We start from the raw sequence: 17172 nt of genomic DNA, 5'->3' as shown, positions 1-17172 counted from the left end.
CCGATTTCAACATGCTCTGACAGATATTAGATTTTTCATCGTTTTTTATGAACTACACAAACCTGAGACATCTTGAAGTAAAGAACTTTAACACAGACTTTGATGAGCAGTATGAGGTATAACACACTTGCCTTGTATGTTAACAGAGCTGAGGGAAGCTGACAGTCAAGCCCATAACTCCTGATGTAACTAGCTTGATCAGTCTGATCACATACCTTTTCACTTTTCTAAGGAAAACCCAGCCCCTGCCCAGCCTGTTGAACTCCACCTCCCTTTATAATACACCTTCACTGACTCAACACACACAAAGTTGCAAACAGAAAAAGTGTGTCAAAAAGAGGAAGGGGAAGTAGTCATGAGTGGGCGCTGAAAAGATGAGAGGAAATTGTTTTCATTTATGCATTAAAGCACTTCTCTTCTGCTACTAACCTTAATATAGCTCATGTCTCCGGCAGTTGAGTCCACCTTGCCTCTCTTCTCTTCTCCTTCGTGGTCCACACTGGTTGGCTGGCTGCCGACAACAGTTGAAAGATCAGAGATCAACTTTTAGGTACTGTCCATTTTTGGATTCTTTATTGATATGCCTGATAAACTTTCTAGCTAGCTAATAACTGACACAGTGAAAGGCAGCAAGAGAGATGAGGAACAGACTTCATCTCTGTGGAGGTAGACTGTGCCTATGCAAAGCATGGGCACAGAGATACCAATTAGCCTTTGCACTCCTCCCACAGCAATGAAAACGCCCATTTGACTAGCAAATGTTGCCCAAGTCGCAGGGAAATGTTCAAACTTCATGAAAGACTGCTTCAGTTATGACTATTGTGACTACTGATAATTCCTTTCAAGTTCCAATTCAAAAGAGGCCGTTTATGCTGCTATGCAAGAATAACCATGTGAGACTGAGTGACAAAATTATATTGTGTACTAAAGAGACGTGTTTTCTGTGCCCCAGGTGAGGTTTACCAGTTCAGACCTCACACAATGATCCTTTTCAGTGGCACTGAAGGAAAAGGCTGACCAGGAAATGTTCATCTCCATTTCATACCAACTTTCACACTAGATGTGGTTGCAATTCACAATATATTCAAATTACCACATCACTAGTTGATCATCAGTGATAAGTAATCCTCTGGTTCTCTTCAATTTCATTATCATATTCTGTCTTTTGGAAATTCCCATTTGCACATTGATGACTCTCACTCTATCAGCACAAATAAACACAAAGTATCTTTGTTTTGCAGCTCTATCAAGTCTTGTGAACTGATTGCAACAAACTAGCCTCACAATTTAATGTAAGCTATTACAACTGTCTTTCTTGCAAACAACTTCAAAATTCTATTATTTGGCGCCCCCTAGTGGCAATGATAAAAAAAGTCAATGACAGCAATCCAAGAGTCTTTTTTTTTTTCTTTTTTCCTGGTAGCAAAGTCAAATGTTTGTCAGTCACCTCTCAGTCTGGCTAATGGTCTCGTCTGATCCAGGTGAGGTGCTGTTGGGAGAAACCATATCAGCTGCTGTGGGAGGGGTGCTAACAGGAGTTATAGTTTGGTTCTGATCAGGTGAGTTTCTCAAAGTTTCAGCTGGACCACAGGAGTCAGACTGTCCATTTTCACAAGCCTCTGCACCTGCTGATACAAGAGCCAAAGTTAGTTTATTTATAGACTATCAGTATGAAGTAATGTGAATATAATAGGATATTTCACAATTACGAGTTTCTCTTTTGTAATATTTTGCATTTAATTCAGTTCAAACTGCGTGTAGTTTACAGTACATGAGCATTAGTTATAATTACACATATACAGAGAAACCATTTTAACGCATTAGTACCACATTTCCCCTCTCTAGGTCATACTTAACCACAATAATCATCATAAAAAAGTTAATTTTGCAACTTCCTTATCCAGTAAATAAAATAGGATAGGACAAAGATAACAAGAAACAGTAATGCAGGGTTTGCTTACCAAATACAAGTTCAACCAAAATAAACACAGCATAAGGTCATTAAAAACATAAGTGATGTGACTACTTAGTAGCATGTGATCATCTTGCACGATTTAGTAAAGCCTTGTCTTGTCTAAACAAACAGCATACCAAGCCATTCAGGAAATGACTCACTCTGGTTAAGGTGTAAATGCAAACAGTTGAACTGGAGTCTAGCTGACAGCAGGGGGAGAGGAAAGTGAAACAGAAAGATAGCAAGTAATCAGCACTTCAAGTGTAATACAGAGACAGAGGAGGAGGTCTTACCGTTATTTTCTGAGTGGGGCAGATCGGGGAGAGCATCCGCCTCTGGCTGTGTAACGCTGACAGCTTGTGAGTGGGAGCTCAGTGGTACCACTGCGTCTTCCTGGAAGGAAGAAAAAAAAAAAAAGTGCACACACGCACACAGAAATATTGACAAATATTCAAAAAAAGAGAAAAGGAGTGAAAAGATCAAATAAGCAGCACACTAAACAGCACACACCATATACTAAAACAGCAGGCACACAGTCAATAGAAACAAATCTCTGTCAAATGAGGAGACATTACATAAGTCAACAAAATCTTACAGATGACAGAAAGCACAAAGAGTCTGCCCCATCGTTGATGGGCTGCTGGAAAGACCCCCAATTACTGTCATCATCATAGAAATTCAAAAGCAAACATCACTTTCATAATGCTAGCATTGATGAGTGATTAAATTGGTTTTATCAACCTCACAGGCATGAAATTAATTAAACAGTGAGCAAGTGGGAAGAATTCATAACATGCAAGATAAGCAAGTGCAAGACGCCAAGATTATAGCTACTTTTCCCTTTCACATCAGTGTGATCGTAGCGTTTCATCAGTGACAACCTATATTTATTAAAAAAAATAAAATTTAAAAAAGCAGTTTCTGTACAAGCATGCAGACTGCTGACTGTATGTAGAGGCTGTGAATAATATGTGACGAGCAATTTGGTAGGCAAATGACAGAAGAGGACAGGGAAAGGAAGGCAGAGACACTGTTTAATATCTTACATCATAAATTCTTATTTAGTGGAGTAAAAAACTAGAGACAGCCGTCAATGACAGGCAGAAGAAACTGAGATTTCAGCACATTCAAAGCAGTTATTTGCAGCTAAAGACCTTGAAATTTAATAAGTCAAAAGGATCCCTGAATAGGTAGACTTCAATGAAAGAGTCACTGCTCTTAACAGAAAGTTACTTCCGTACAGTTAATATGACAGAAATATGCCGACAATGACCTCTGCAAAACTTCAAACACCACAGATTGTCACAAATGCTAGTTGCGTAATTATTATTGCCGTTGACCACAGCCAACTGATGCTGGGTCATCCAAACTGAGTTTGTTAATAATATGAAGCATTATATTACTTCATTGCAGTCGCATGTGACAGATATGGTTATATTTTCAACTGCAGCCAAATTAAATATTAACAACTTAAATGAACCGTGGAAGGTGCAATAAGCATCAAATCAGCTTAATGGAACCGTGCTGCTGAAGTCTCATCTACTGTTGGCAGAGTTGCTGATGATTCAGTGTCTTGCTCAAGAGATCAACATCAGTAATAGTTGAGAGTGGAGTGGGGAGTCATAGAGGAAAGACAGCCAGAGTAAATTGATTTCACAATCCACATTCTTCAGATAGATGGTTTAGAAAAAAAAAAAAATCTTTTTAGTTTACCCCCTTTAAAGAAAGCCATCTATTGAATGGCGGACATGTATTCTTAACAGCAAAATCTGAGCAGGTATTCAGACAGGTCACATTACTCTAGGTCAGGGGTAGGCAATTCCAAGCCTCGAGTGCTGGTGTCCTGCAGGTTTTAGATGTGTCCATGATCCATCACAGCTGATTTAATGACTCCTCAGCATTTCCGAAGTTCTCCAGAGGCCTGGTAATGAACTAATCATTCGATTCAGGTGTGTTAACCCAGGGTGCGATCTAAAACCTGCAGGACACTGGCACTCGAGGCCTGGAGTTGGACACCCCTGCTCTAGGTAATCAAAGGTTTCAGATGCTAAAGTGTTAGCAACAGTCTCAGTTTTAGCTAGTCAGCTAAGGCGATCCCAAATTCCACGGCAATGCTTTTAGATCTCTTTTAACAGCTACATCTAATGATATAGGACATACTTATGTACCCATTTGTCACATGTGCCATCAAATATGAATTTGGCCATGTTGATTTTAATTAAAAATACATTTGAGAATCTTGATTACAAATATGTTTCAAGGAAAGAAAACCTGTTATTTTTTTTTTTAAATGGGGTTTCATTCTGCAACATCCCACCAAGATGTATTCTTATTTGGCTTCAGCATAACTTAACATTAGAGCCTGTTAACCAAGTTGTGTCATTTCAAGTGAATCTTTTGATCAAGCATAATAAGACAATAATAAAGTTAAAAAATGACCTTCAAATTCAAATGTAGTGAGCACCTAATTTCAATGTACCTGCAAAGGTTGACAGGTCACCTCTGGCTCTGACTCACTACAGGCTGCAGAACCTGGGACAGAGGGAAGATGAGAAAAAAAATGAAACAAAGAAATGAGAGGAGAAAGGAGGAGGCTGAGAAAAATGACAAAACAACGAGGCTGATCGCTGAGAACCCAGAGCCCTGTCAAATCCATCCTGGGGTTAATTCACAAACCAACTGCACTGTCGCCATAAAAGGTCAGACAGTCTATTATGTAAAGAACTGAGCCGAGGGAGGGGCAAAGGGGTTAAAATACCATCCATGGCTAAGGTGGCATTAATGACCACACTTGCACACTTGTTTTCTGTTTCTCGGCCTGCCAACCGCTCATGCAGACAGAGGAATGGGGATTACTGTGCTCACTTCATGGCCTCAGACCAGTCACACACCTGGCCATAGAAGGATCTTGAGGAAGAGAGGATTTCTCGTGCTGTGTTGACATACGCACACACACACATTCCCTCACTGAACCTTTAGAAGCCCAGGGCCACAACAACCATAGAAGGCAGGGGTCTGCTTAGAATGGCCTCAGAGATTGAGCATCCTTACAGTAAGACAGTGAGCGAGTACTGTACTGGTTCTAAAGGTAGCTGACTCCCATGAATTACTGGGGAATAATCCAGTTTATCTCACACACACGCACAAATAAATCAGCACTCAAAGACAATGGTAATCTGTTAAGAGTTTATCATATACAGCGTAGACTGATTCGTCACTGGAGGTATATGTGAATTCAAGGTCACTGAAAAAAATTGGCATTGTCTGTAAATGTTCTCAAATCAATAACCTGGTTAAACAACCTCCGTGTAGATAAAATATGCTGTCTATAACAACTTCTGCTTGGAAGAACACTTCAGTTAGAGTTTTGCAAATTAACAAATCATTAGCTATAATTTTAGATTGGAAAAGTTCCCATTCAAACAATTGCTTCAATACTTTCTTGCTAAACATTTACAGGATGTATCAGATCACATTCGTGCTCCATGACGCTAGCTCATATTTCATTTTTAAACAGTCGATTCTCCTGCATTTAATCCAGAGCTAGGAAGAGGGAGAACACATGGGTCACAGCAAGGCTAGAAAAATACTGAACTATATTTAGTTCTATTTGGCTTGGCCAAGAGGTTCCAGTTAGCTCTGGGCCAGTTATGCTGAACACTGGATATTAAGGGCTCAAGGAAAACTCCTCAAAGGTCTCAACTTTCCTTGAGATAACGAGGAATATTTGTTCTTGTTTAAAGCCAACTCAAAATCAACACCCTGTGAGTCTTTAAAGCGTGAGCAGTTGTCGTTATGCCTAACTCTTGTCCTCACTCACCTCGACCTTCTCCCACTGTGCCCTGCCCAGATTGGGCCTCCACTGTGACAACAGACAGCGGAGTTGATGTGTCCCTCACGTCTCCCTCCCCGCCGCTATCCACCACTGTCCACCTCTCCTCTGCGTCCTCCTCTTCACCTCTGTCTGTTATTTTATCTCCTGTTTCCTCGAGCCTCTCTTCTCTTTGCCCGTCATGTACTTGGCAATTTCTCTCTGCTAGCTCATTCTTAAGGAAATCTTGAATAGCAAATTCCTCGTCCCAGTCCAAGTCATCTCCAACCTAAAAATAAAAATGCAAAAGTGAAATTTGCAGAAGCATTTCAAAACCCACTCTAGTAAAAAAAAGAAAAAAAAACATCTGGAGGACTGAAGGTGGCATAGTTACAGTTACAAAAAAAATCTTTTTGATGCCAAGTTTCTGTACAGCTATTGCTGCTTCTGGTCAAACAAACTACACACTTAGGTATTATGAGAACTATCACCATAAAACAAAATACAGTATTTACAGTAAGAAAAGCTCTCAAACATGCCAGCTTGATGTAGAAGACGTCCACAGCAGCCTGGTTTAATTCAGGGCTATCCTGTAAAATATCTAAAACTTAAAGCTTATTTGTTATGGACAGCCTGGTTACTGTATGCATGTATATGGTTGCTGTATAAACATATACACATATGCATTTGTGTGAGGTACATCAGCACCTCACATATTCCTTTTTAGAGTAAAACAATGGTGTTGGAATGGAAATGTTCAAGTATGCGTCAGCGTGTTATTAGCAGTGCGTAGGTGTGTGCTTGCATCTGATTCTGCGTGCATGTGTATTTATGTGCGGGGGTGCACATGTCCACTTCAGTCGCCAGCTCGCAGTAAGCTCTCCTCTACTATCTCTACTCCATCTGTCTGAATACAGTGCGAGCTGTCTCTCCAGTGATGCACACACATTGTGGTTACTGGTAATAATGTAAAAAGAGCCTACATATATATTATTACATCTGATTATTTTCTAACCCCAGCTGAGAGAGGATTTAAAAAGTGCAAAGTGATCTGTCAGATGGTGTACATCACACTTCAGTCTTACTCATTGAATATGCAAATAATTATGCACACAGACTATAGATGAAGATTTTTTCTAGGAATGGTGAAAGCAAGGGTCTGCAATCGTTTATGGCATAAAACTTAATAAAATAAAGCATAATGAGCCCCATCCCCTGTTTTCTGACCTCCTCTTCTAGTGCAGGTGTCTGGCATGAGGCCTCTCTGCTATCCTGAGGGGTCTTTAGCTGCTCGAGCTCCTCACACAGCTGCCGCTTCTGGTTCTCCTGCTCCTGCACCCTGTATGCAATTACACGGTGCCACATTAATAACAGCTCAAGCATTATTAGTTTAACAAGAAAAGATGGGGTAGCTACATCTAAACTGTCTGAAGACTTATCCAAGCCCATGCAAGCAGATCCTAGTAGAAAGTACAGCGGACATACTGTACCCAATCCGCAGGCCCATGCAGTGTCCCATTCTGTTGCCCAGGGTGACCAGCGCCAGTTCTCCGACTGGCCCAGTAATGCTTCCTTCAGTCTGTAACAGTCTAGATTTTCAAGTGATCCAGAACTAAACCTACAGTGAGCCCTCTGCAGTTTCTTCCCCCCCACCCCCAAACAAGATCACCCTGACAGCTGAGCTTCTAAATCCCAGGTGGACAGTCTGACCAGCTCTCTCCCTCTGGTCTTGTGGTGCACCAGACCAAACCCTGTTATATATCCAAAGGGGACGGCCGTTTCTATGAACACACATCAACAGACACGCGTAGAATGCAAGACAAATCCATCCAGAGTCAGAATACAATCCAGGAATGGCCCAGACCCAACTTAGTGAGGCAGGCCCTCCATGGTCACTGAGGTCAGGATGATTAACGGGTCTTTCCTCCATTCACTACAACAACTGACTGCCCAACTGAAACAGAGCCTAGACAAGCAGAGCCCCCCCTCAGTGACACCTGCAGCGGTCTGAGTACTCTGTGTGTGTGGTTATTTATCTAGACTAATCAAGGTTTTAGAAACACTGCTCAGATGACCCAAAAGTAGAGCTTAGCTAAAATTGACATGTTACCAGGAAAGCACCATGAAGCAAACAAAACCTGAAGTCTTGTAAGCATCCTAACAAGCCTATGCAGATAGTGTATGGACTTGAAAGGTCAGCTAGTCTAATCAGCTAACCTTGGGAACTCATTATGTCTAGACTGCATTTAAATCAGTGATTACGCTGCTATGCTTAACCAGCTTGTCGTCTTCATTATCTTCAGTGGTGCCAGTATTACTTTCTAGCAGGATATTTCCCTTTTAGCTCTGCCTATAAGTGTTTAATCCAACCAATGAGATCACGGCTACTCAAAACAACTCCGCCTCAAAAAAAAAAGTTTCCCTACCTTAAAAGCAAGTCGTCTTTGATTAGCCGCCACAAGATCCACTGGAATTCTGCTCTCTTACATCGATTTTCCCTGGCATTAATCTTTCATCCACCTCCTCTCTCATACCAGACTCAAAACGAGAACTGCCGTTAGTGTTTAACGGATCGCTCGGTTCTGACTGCCCACCTTTTTTCACATGCACAGCTACACATGAACAGGCAGCGCATACAGCAAAGATGTACTCACCTGACAGAAAGGTGGAGGATCTCAGTGCGGGACCTCCTCATGTTTCCGGCCATTTTGATCAGCTCTTTCTCCAGTGAGTCAGTGTACTGGGCCAGCTGGTCCAGGCTGAGGACCCAGTCTGCCCTACGTGCGTCCAGCTCGGCCTGCACAGTCTGTAGGAAGATGAGGCTGAGGGGTGAGCCTCTCGCTCGAGTAAAAAGGCCGCAGATTTAATAGCTGGGTGTCTTTTAAGCCCCCAAAAGTTGTGACACCTAACTGACACAAACTCTTTCCGTGACAGCTAGCACGCTGAAGAACCAGCAAAACACACACTGGCACAGCTCAGGTACACTAATGATTTCTGTCTCATTTGGCATGTTTACTGCTTTATGGCAGAACGTGGCTAATGAATGCAGAGTGGCAACAATGCAGGAGGAGGGGGGAAGAGAAACAGAGAGAGAGTGAGCGAGAGAGACACAGAAAGAGTGAAAGAGGAGGGGGAAGTGGGTTGTGCTCACAGTAAAACACTGACTAAACAGCACTGCTTGGATGGGGCCTGTTGGAGAGTTATATAAGTGAGAGCTCTCGAGACCAGAAATGGTGGGTGGGAAGGATAGAAAGAGCAGATAGGCTGTGATAAATGGAAAAAAAGAGAGCAACAGGTGGAGGAAGAATAATTTATATAATTTTATGACTCATATTTTAAAAAGTATAGCCATCTGCAGACTTGAATTACTCAGACCCAGAAATGTACACAGACACTTATTCTGTGGTCAACACTGACAGCATTATTAGCTAGGCTGATGCTGACTGTAAAGTTCAAAATGTGAATGTAAAAGTGTATCTCACCTGAAGACTGGTGTCGCCTTCTGTCTGTGTGTGGTCATCTAACAAAACTCTAACTGAAGTTAAGACAGAGTCGGTTTCTTTTCTGAAGTCCCTTTTCTGAGAGACAAAAGTGAAAGAGGAATACTTCAAGACAGGATCACACAACCCTCAGCAACTCAACTTCATCTCTACACCTCAAATTCCAAATAGGTGCAGTTAGAAATGAAAACGCTGAATGTTATACAACATAAGAGAGACTGGTTTACCAGTTTATTTATGAGGTTTTTGAACTCCAGTGCCATGTGTTCAGGGCTGGGTCCCTGCAGCATCAGCAGCACCTCCCTGTCCAGAGTCTCATCCAGTGGGGAGGCAAAGCTTGTAGTGGACAAATAGTCAACTCCATGGGGAGCCTGTAGACAGGGGCAATAGATTTATATGAACAAGTCAAAGGCTTTCTTAAAAATTATTATTGCAGAGAATCAGAATACTTTATTGATCCCTGGGGGAAATTATTTTTTGTTACAGTGCTCCATTATAAACCAACATTAAGACAAGACAGACAACATGCTAACTAAGAATAGTACAATATATACATATATATACATACATAAGTCACTCATAAATAAATATTTGGAAAAGAAACATGTGTAGCTGTAGCAGCAAACAGTGTGTTAAGTGGATGCGTTGTACAGGGAGATGGCCACAGGCAGGAATGATTTCCTGTGTCGTTCAGTGGTGCTTTTCGGTAATCTCAGTCTCTCACTGAACGAGCTCCTGTGACTGACCAGCATGTCATGGAGTGGGTGGGAGGTGTTATCCAACATTGTCTTTATCTTGGACAGCATCCGCCTCTCCGACACCACCTTGAGGGAGTCCAGCTCCATCCCCACAACATTGCTGGCCTTACGGATTAAAGAAGGTGGTCTCTTAAGTATGCGGCCTGTGAATGGCTGCATCAGATGTTAGGACAGCGGTTTGTGTTGCTTTGCAATGTGTACCGATTATGTGAGACACTCTGGAAAAGACTAATCATCAAAGAACAGTTCATTCACTATCAGAAGCAAAAGACCAGATACTGAAAACATTGTGCAAAGAAATAAGAGTAAACATCAAACTTCAAGCTAAAACAACACTAGATGGATACATTAATGAAGCAGCAGCAGAAAGCAGGTAGAAGTGGCAGTAATACAAGGCATAAAAGAAAGATGAATAAATGAGACAGAGCATGAGAGTGCTGACCTCCAGTGGTGACTGTGCCAGAGCGAGCTCTGTTTGCAAGGATCCCGAGCTGCTCTGGTTCATCCGATAAGCCACTGACAAAGAAAGACTAGCCCTGCAAGAGACAGGAGAAAGGGAATTGATGTTCAGGTTAAGAAAAAGACACTTAATAGAAAAAGTGACGATGAAATGTGCACACAAAATAAAACTTTTCAATCCATTTTGTCTTAGTTGTCCCTCAATCCTCAGTCTAAACATTTAAACTCAAATTTCTATTTTCAGGTTATTTGTGGTTCACTCACCCAGCCAAGTCTGGGAGAATCATCTGCATCTGCCTCTCCAGCTTGTTCTTGTCCACCCTCAGCAGCTGGAGTCAACAACAGATAACGCAATCATGAGTCATCCCAACCCATTAGATAGTTAAAGGCAGTCTGTGCAGTCTACCCTTTCTACACTACAATAAACATGCGGGCCATGAGGCGCGTGTTTGGATAGAGGGCAGGTGATTTCATTCCCACATCTGAACCCAACACACCAAACTGCTAGCGTGTCACTGATGACTAATACAGAGGACAGGAATATGTCGCTGAAGGCTTTTTGTCTTCAGTGACATATTTCTGTCTATAAATAACAACAACAAAAAAAAAAAATCAAGCAAGGTAGAAACTCAAGAGCTGATAGGATGTTGAGCACACCAACCTCTGTAATGGAAGAGTATTCCTCCACTGCTGCCTTCAGCTCATCTATCTGTCTGCTTTTCTGTATAAGAATGCAAATGACACAAAATGTGGGAGTTTTTTGAAAAAACAAAACAAAAAACCCCAAAAAACACTCATTTTATATCATTATGCAAGATTCTAAAGATAATCAGCAACAATAAAATAAAAATTCAACAAGATTAGGTACTGACCTCTACTATCACTGCATCCTTTTCACTAATGACTGCGTCAAAAGAGTGAATCTGCATCTGAGGACAAGAAAAGAGCAGTTACATAATATAAAGAAAGCACAGCAAGTTAAACATGGCAGAAACAGAAATACAATGAGCGCTGCAGATATCGTCAAATACGGAACTGAGGGCATATTTGAGTGAAGCACAGAGAGAGAGAGATAAAATAACAGTTCAAAATATAAAAGTATATTTTACAGTAAAGGTACCTGAAGGTCAGCGTTAATATCACACAGCTCCGTTATTCTCCTCTGAAGCTCATCTGTCTCCATAGTGACCTTAAAGTTCTGAGGAACCATCAGAGGGGAGTTAGAGCAGCTGGACACATCCTTTCATGAACAAACTTGTGACATTATACTACGCAAGAGGGCTAGGAATTGCTGAGTGCTACTGGTGTGCGTGCAGTAAGGTCATTCGTTTCACTGTGAACTGTGCTATAATCATCACCTCTTCCTGAAGAGAAGCAATCTTAGCGATGAGACTCTGGTTCTCTCTCTCCTGGATAAAAAAATAAAATAAAATCAATATAATAAACATTAAAAAGACATAGGCCATTATTGCGTTTGGCTCTGTTATATATTCTGAGTGTTTGCCCTAAACTACAGATTACTATTATAAATGCGTCCTCACAAGTTATGGTACATACTGTATACAAACCTGCACATAGCAAATAAATCTTATCATCCAATCAGAAAAGATCTCATTCTGAATATTAACACCAGCTGTCCATATTTCAACCACCTGTTTGCTAAAGAGAAACTGATTTCAAATAAGACATTTAAAAAGATCTCAAACAAGAAAGTGCTCAGTTTAAAACAAAAGAAAAAACTCACAAGTTTCATAAAACTACCATAACTGACTGAAAACTGCTGCAAGGCAGCGGAAAAGAAAATAATAAGACTATTCTATTTCAACACTTTTGACTCACCACATGTTTGCTGTGTGCGGAGGCACGGGCTCTGCCTTCCTCCGTACAGCTCAGAGTGGCCTTCATCTCTTCCACCTCCTCCTTCAACATCTTCTCCTTCTGTGCCAGCTGCTGGTTACTGTCAAAGACGACAAGTACAAATGGACATTACTACTGTGACTGCTCTAATACCGTGTCTGTGTTCTGTATGTTTACATGCGCATAAAAGCATCTTACATTTTTGCTTGATTGTGTAGCTCCTCGTTTTCCTCAGCAAGCTTCTGGTTACTCTCCTCCATGCTCTCCACCACCTGCTTGAGCTTTTTTACCTCCTCCTGCAGCTTTTGGTTGCTCATCTGGAGGTCAGCAACACAGTACACCAGCTCTGATGTTTCACTGAGGAAGAAAACACACAAATACACACATGCAGGCATAATGTATCTTAGCTTTATAGATCAAGGGCATGCGTAGGTGGTCACAGACAAATATAGGCAGTAACAGGTCACATTATAAACAAACACTCGGTATTGCACAAAAAATCTCTTACAATTCAACTCTGGATGCCTCCCCTCCAAATGCCTCCAAGCTTCCTGAGGTCACATTAAACAACATCGACCTCCTGGCTGGGGAAAATAATAAATAAATAAAAATCACAATCCAACATATATTACATCAATTAAGCTCCTGGTGTCACCAACACTGGACCCATACACACAACATAAAGGGTATAAAAAACAATCATGTATGTGATCATATGGAAATTCACCACACAGGCTGTCTCTGAGTTTTACTGATTCCTGGGTGATGTCATCTTCTGTTGGCCGTTCCCTGAGATAAACCAGAGAGGACAACACATTAAGATAAGGTAGTTTTATGATCTTCGCCAGAATTTGGAAGGCACCAACTACTCTTTACTTTATCCACAAACATACTGACAGCATTTTAGAGAGAGCTCTCCGACTGGCACACAGTCAATATTAATATTATAAGCAGGCAACTAGATCGATAGATTCTCTATCTATATCTAAGCAACCTTCGTTGTCAGATGATGATGATGAAGACACCCTTCTTTTCTACTCAGTAACAAGACGCACCAGTAAAAAGATACGTCATGCAGCAGTTACTCTCACTTCATGCAATGTCACTTTAACCAGCCCACACATCAGACTAAGATGCAAAACGTTAATTTTCCATGGCTTCACCTAAAACAAACTAAATATTTTTTTCTGAAATCCACTTGTGAGTGGATATTTAGTTTAGCTCATCCTACAAGAATGCCTTAAAGGTGATTTCTTTTTTATATATGGAAATATTAAGCATCAAGTAGATGTGAAGCCTACTGCCATTAGGACACCTTATCAGATGCTCCAGGATGTTCACATTCATACTGCAAATCTCACAATGTCTGATTGGTTTCACCATAAAATTGCAGACCTAACAAATCCTTAGCTTTTTTTTTCCTTTTTAAACTGAAAAGCTTTCGACATACATATTTCTGAAATATAACTGTAACATTTTCTAGTACCCATTGTTGCGGCAGTCATCGATCCACTCTCTCATGACAGCATGGTATGTGTCCAGATCAATTGACACGTCTTTGTGTTCTGGATCCAGCATGTTGCAAAGTTCCTCCAATCCGCTATCTTCAGAGCTGCGACTGGTGGTGTGACGCAGATAGTCCACAATATGGGACACATACACTTTCCCTAGAAAAATAATAGGGGGGAGAAAAAAAGACCCGTTAGATACACTTTGATGTTCAAGATATAAAAGAACTTTATCTGATCATAAAGCTGAAGACACTTTTTATATTCTTGTTCATTTCAAGTTGAGATTTTCTTTCTTTGCACAGTTAAACACCCCCAGATACATTGTGACAGATTGTGGTTATAGGTGTAGGCAGCAAAAGCAGTAACCATAGTGACTGAGCCACAGTTAACTTTTTGGTGGTTGGTTTCACACATTTCTCAGTGCCGACTTTACTCAACAAGCTTCAGACAGTAATCAGAAAAAAGCTCTGCGCACCATTTTTCTGAAAATCACCTGAGTAGCCCGAACACAAGAAGAGACTGCAACCTTGGATTTAATCAGATTTGGTGGTTATAAAAAAAAGATATTTTTTAGGTTTGTCTAACTGTTTAAAAATGGTTTTATAAACAGAAGAAAGAGGCAAAAAACAAAAACCCCTCTCTCTGTCTATTAATATGCCATCCATGCAGCACCATGAGTCACAGCAGAAAATCACTAACATGTCAGAAAACACAGAAGCTTCTGTAAAAAAGCAGAAGAAACATTTTCACATTCTGAGATGTGAGAGTGGCTGTGAGCAAAAGCAGGCACAAGAGGAAGGCGCAGAGAGGACTGATACTATGCAAATGTTTTAAGCTGAAGAAATGACTTCTGCAGTCTGTACAAAAGAGGCACTGTTGCACTACGCTAAGTAGCGACTTAAAATTCATTGTTAGGCTTCTGTATTGAGCTAATGGCTAGTGCCTGACTGACTGATTACTGTGCGAGCACATACGGCCGTACCTCTGCGCTGGGTATCACAAGCATGGAAGATGGTGTCGAGCAGATTCTCTTCACAGATAAGACTGATTTCAGCCATATTCTCCTTCCCTTTTTCGGAGGCAACTGAAGGCCCTGAAGAAAACACACCAAACACAGAGAATATTCAGCTGTGTAGCAAAGAAAGCACATGATACATTTTCCTGCAGGCACAGCACGGAGTGTGTGACAGTATAACGAGGAAACATTATCCATTACAGAGTCACAAAAGGAAAGTCACTTCAGAACTACAGCTAGTAATTATTGCTTTTAATTAATAATCTACAGTCTTGAATTTAAATTAAACCGTCTGGAAGCAAAAATCTGAAAATTTTACATAGTTTCTGTCTGAAAACTAGTTCTGAACCAGCACCAGTGACTAAACAAAAGCTCTTGGGCCAAATTTCTGCCACTCTTTCCTCTCACTCTTACAGCCGCTTCCATCCAGGAATTCTAACTGGCCCGATGTTTGATATGTGGCAAGATTTACTGATTGATTTAGTTCCAGTGCGGAGGAAGAAAGTCCAAACAAAAACAGTGACACCCTCCTCAAGACAAGGACTTAAAGAAATAGTTCATGATTTTCTTGTAGTCACTCCTGCTGTTCATCCCGACTGCAGAGGACCAATGCTGGGCAGGAAAATCCAGAGTGCTCCTTCTCTGACAAAAAGCACTGTGCCAGCAGAGGACAAGGTAGAGATGCTCCAGTACATAACATTACACACTTCCAAAGTGCTAGTTGTTCAAACCCTGTCTGTGATGGCATAAAGAGGGCATTGTGAAGTAAAACACATTAACCTCTAGAGGTACCGCTTTGAGTAACAAAGCCAGCCTCGGCTCTAAGACATATTTTTGCACTGAAGCTTTCATGTTGATGCCTGCCACTTAAAAATCACTTTTTTTATGCTTACTTTGAAACTAAGGATTAGGTAATGTTAATGTACTGTAAACACTGTACTGCATATTTTAACCTATTTTTAAAGATGGGTTAATAAATCAGAATCCAGTTTAACATTTGCCCCCATTGTGTATCCTGCACAATAGGAGTCCACAACTATTATATTATACCTGAAGCATGGCAAGGCTTCTGAAGCCCTGGGGCAGTCTGCTTTGCTCGATTGGTAAGCATGCCTTGCTGAGGTCGTTTGTTCACAAGCGGTTTTAATTCAGACTTTTAATTCAGAAGTAAATCTGCAGTTTGACATCTCCATGCTTTTCTAATCCACAGCTTCGTGACTACAATCATTTTCGAGGATCTATTGCTGATGTAACAGTTTTTGTGCAAAGATAATTTTTGTCAACTGACAGTTTTAATGATCAGTGAAGCTACTTCTGCACCCTACCTCCATCTCCCATAGACAGTCTTTTCACAACCAGAGCTGGGTAGGGTAGCTCACACTCAGCAGGGTTTGTATTGTCTGCAGAACTGAAGTTGACGTTGTAGGAGAGGGTGCTGCGACTTTGGGTGAAGTTACGAGACAAAGGTGGGCTCCTGCTCGGCCTCTCGCTATCAGGCTGTGCTGACTGAGGTCCTCGTGTGAATGTAAAGTAAGGGGAGTCCTTGGACTGGCCCGTGGGGGTCGAACAATAACCCTGCCACGTTTTAACTTGTCTTAAATCACTTCCATCAGCACATCGCCGCTCCCCCAAAGTACTAGTGATAGTGTATGTGACATTAGCTGGTGTGGAGCGGTTGCATGTAGGAGTGGAAGGTGTGGTCAGAAGGACAGAGGAATGCTGGGAAGCTGCTCTGCTCGGCATCCCCATCTCTCTCGTTTTCTCCTTCTCCCTGTTGTCTCTATGGAGGGTCCCTTTCTTCAGGATGGCTTCCAAGTTGTGCCTGAGGCCACACTGAGGGCTGTCGTAACTGTTGGAGGACAGTTTGGGAATCTGGAAAGGTGAATTGGGCTCTCGGTCACCGCGCCACTGAATCGTCTGCAGTTTGCGGCAGATGCTGTCCACGGGATTGTGCCGGCGCGACGGCTGAGGTGTGCAATAGTCCATGCTGCTGATGGCGAGGGTGTGATGTTGGTTTCCTGGCTAGAGGAGAGGCTGAAGTCTGAAAAAAGGACAAGAAAGTACCGTTTTGATAAAAATGAATTAAAATAGAACCTTGCAATATCAAACAGGTTTTTCAGCAGGGAAACCACAAACACTAAGCAGCATAACACCATGAAGCACTGGATAAATAGCACATTCACCACGTATATGACAGCTTATCTTTGGTTGGACTAACTCCAAGGTTAGAAGCAGATAATGGGCAAATAGAACTACAGCGTGAATAGTGTTATATAAGAACGACTGGGGATTTTTTTTTTCTTGTTT

At 41.4% G+C, this 17172-nt stretch overlaps 1 protein-coding gene across 7 annotated transcripts in view; it reads right to left on the bottom strand.

Moving 5' to 3' along the window:
* Positions 1-17172, bottom strand: part of lrmp (lymphoid-restricted membrane protein) — a 29950-nt gene that overhangs the window by 10700 nt on the left and 2078 nt on the right. For 6 of the 7 annotated variants that reach the window (XM_026148220.1, XM_026148219.1, XM_026148223.1 and 3 more), the window contains exons 2-23: positions 16191-16906; positions 14833-14943; positions 13826-14006; positions 13067-13128; positions 12848-12923; positions 12538-12696; positions 12322-12439; positions 11841-11891; positions 11603-11680; positions 11355-11411; positions 11144-11203; positions 10747-10811; positions 10466-10559; positions 9493-9636; positions 9248-9343; positions 8420-8571; positions 6993-7104; positions 5775-6054; positions 4434-4486; positions 2248-2347; positions 1448-1628; positions 430-511 (exon numbers count right to left, since the gene is read on the bottom strand). In XM_026148220.1, the coding sequence (XP_026004005.1) occupies positions 430-511; positions 1448-1628; positions 2248-2347; positions 4434-4486; positions 5775-6054; positions 6993-7104; positions 8420-8571; positions 9248-9343; positions 9493-9636; positions 10466-10559; positions 10747-10811; positions 11144-11203; positions 11355-11411; positions 11603-11680; positions 11841-11891; positions 12322-12439; positions 12538-12696; positions 12848-12923; positions 13067-13128; positions 13826-14006; positions 14833-14943; positions 16191-16851 (2973 nt within the window). In that variant the 5' untranslated portion in view covers positions 16852-16906. The remainder of the gene's footprint in view (positions 1-429; positions 512-1447; positions 1629-2247; positions 2348-4433; positions 4487-5774; positions 6055-6992; positions 7105-8419; positions 8572-9247; positions 9344-9492; positions 9637-10465; positions 10560-10746; positions 10812-11143; positions 11204-11354; positions 11412-11602; positions 11681-11840; positions 11892-12321; positions 12440-12537; positions 12697-12847; positions 12924-13066; positions 13129-13825; positions 14007-14832; positions 14944-16190; positions 16907-17172) is intronic. The other variant, XM_026148222.1, reaches the window with a different exon arrangement.

This window comes from Astatotilapia calliptera, chromosome 17 (genome assembly GCF_900246225.1).
Source record: "Astatotilapia calliptera chromosome 17, fAstCal1.2, whole genome shotgun sequence".
Classification (NCBI taxonomy): Eukaryota; Metazoa; Chordata; class Actinopteri; order Cichliformes; family Cichlidae; genus Astatotilapia; species Astatotilapia calliptera.
The sequence above is the reverse complement of the archived record's forward strand: the minus strand, read 5'-3'. Positions and strand labels throughout refer to the sequence as shown.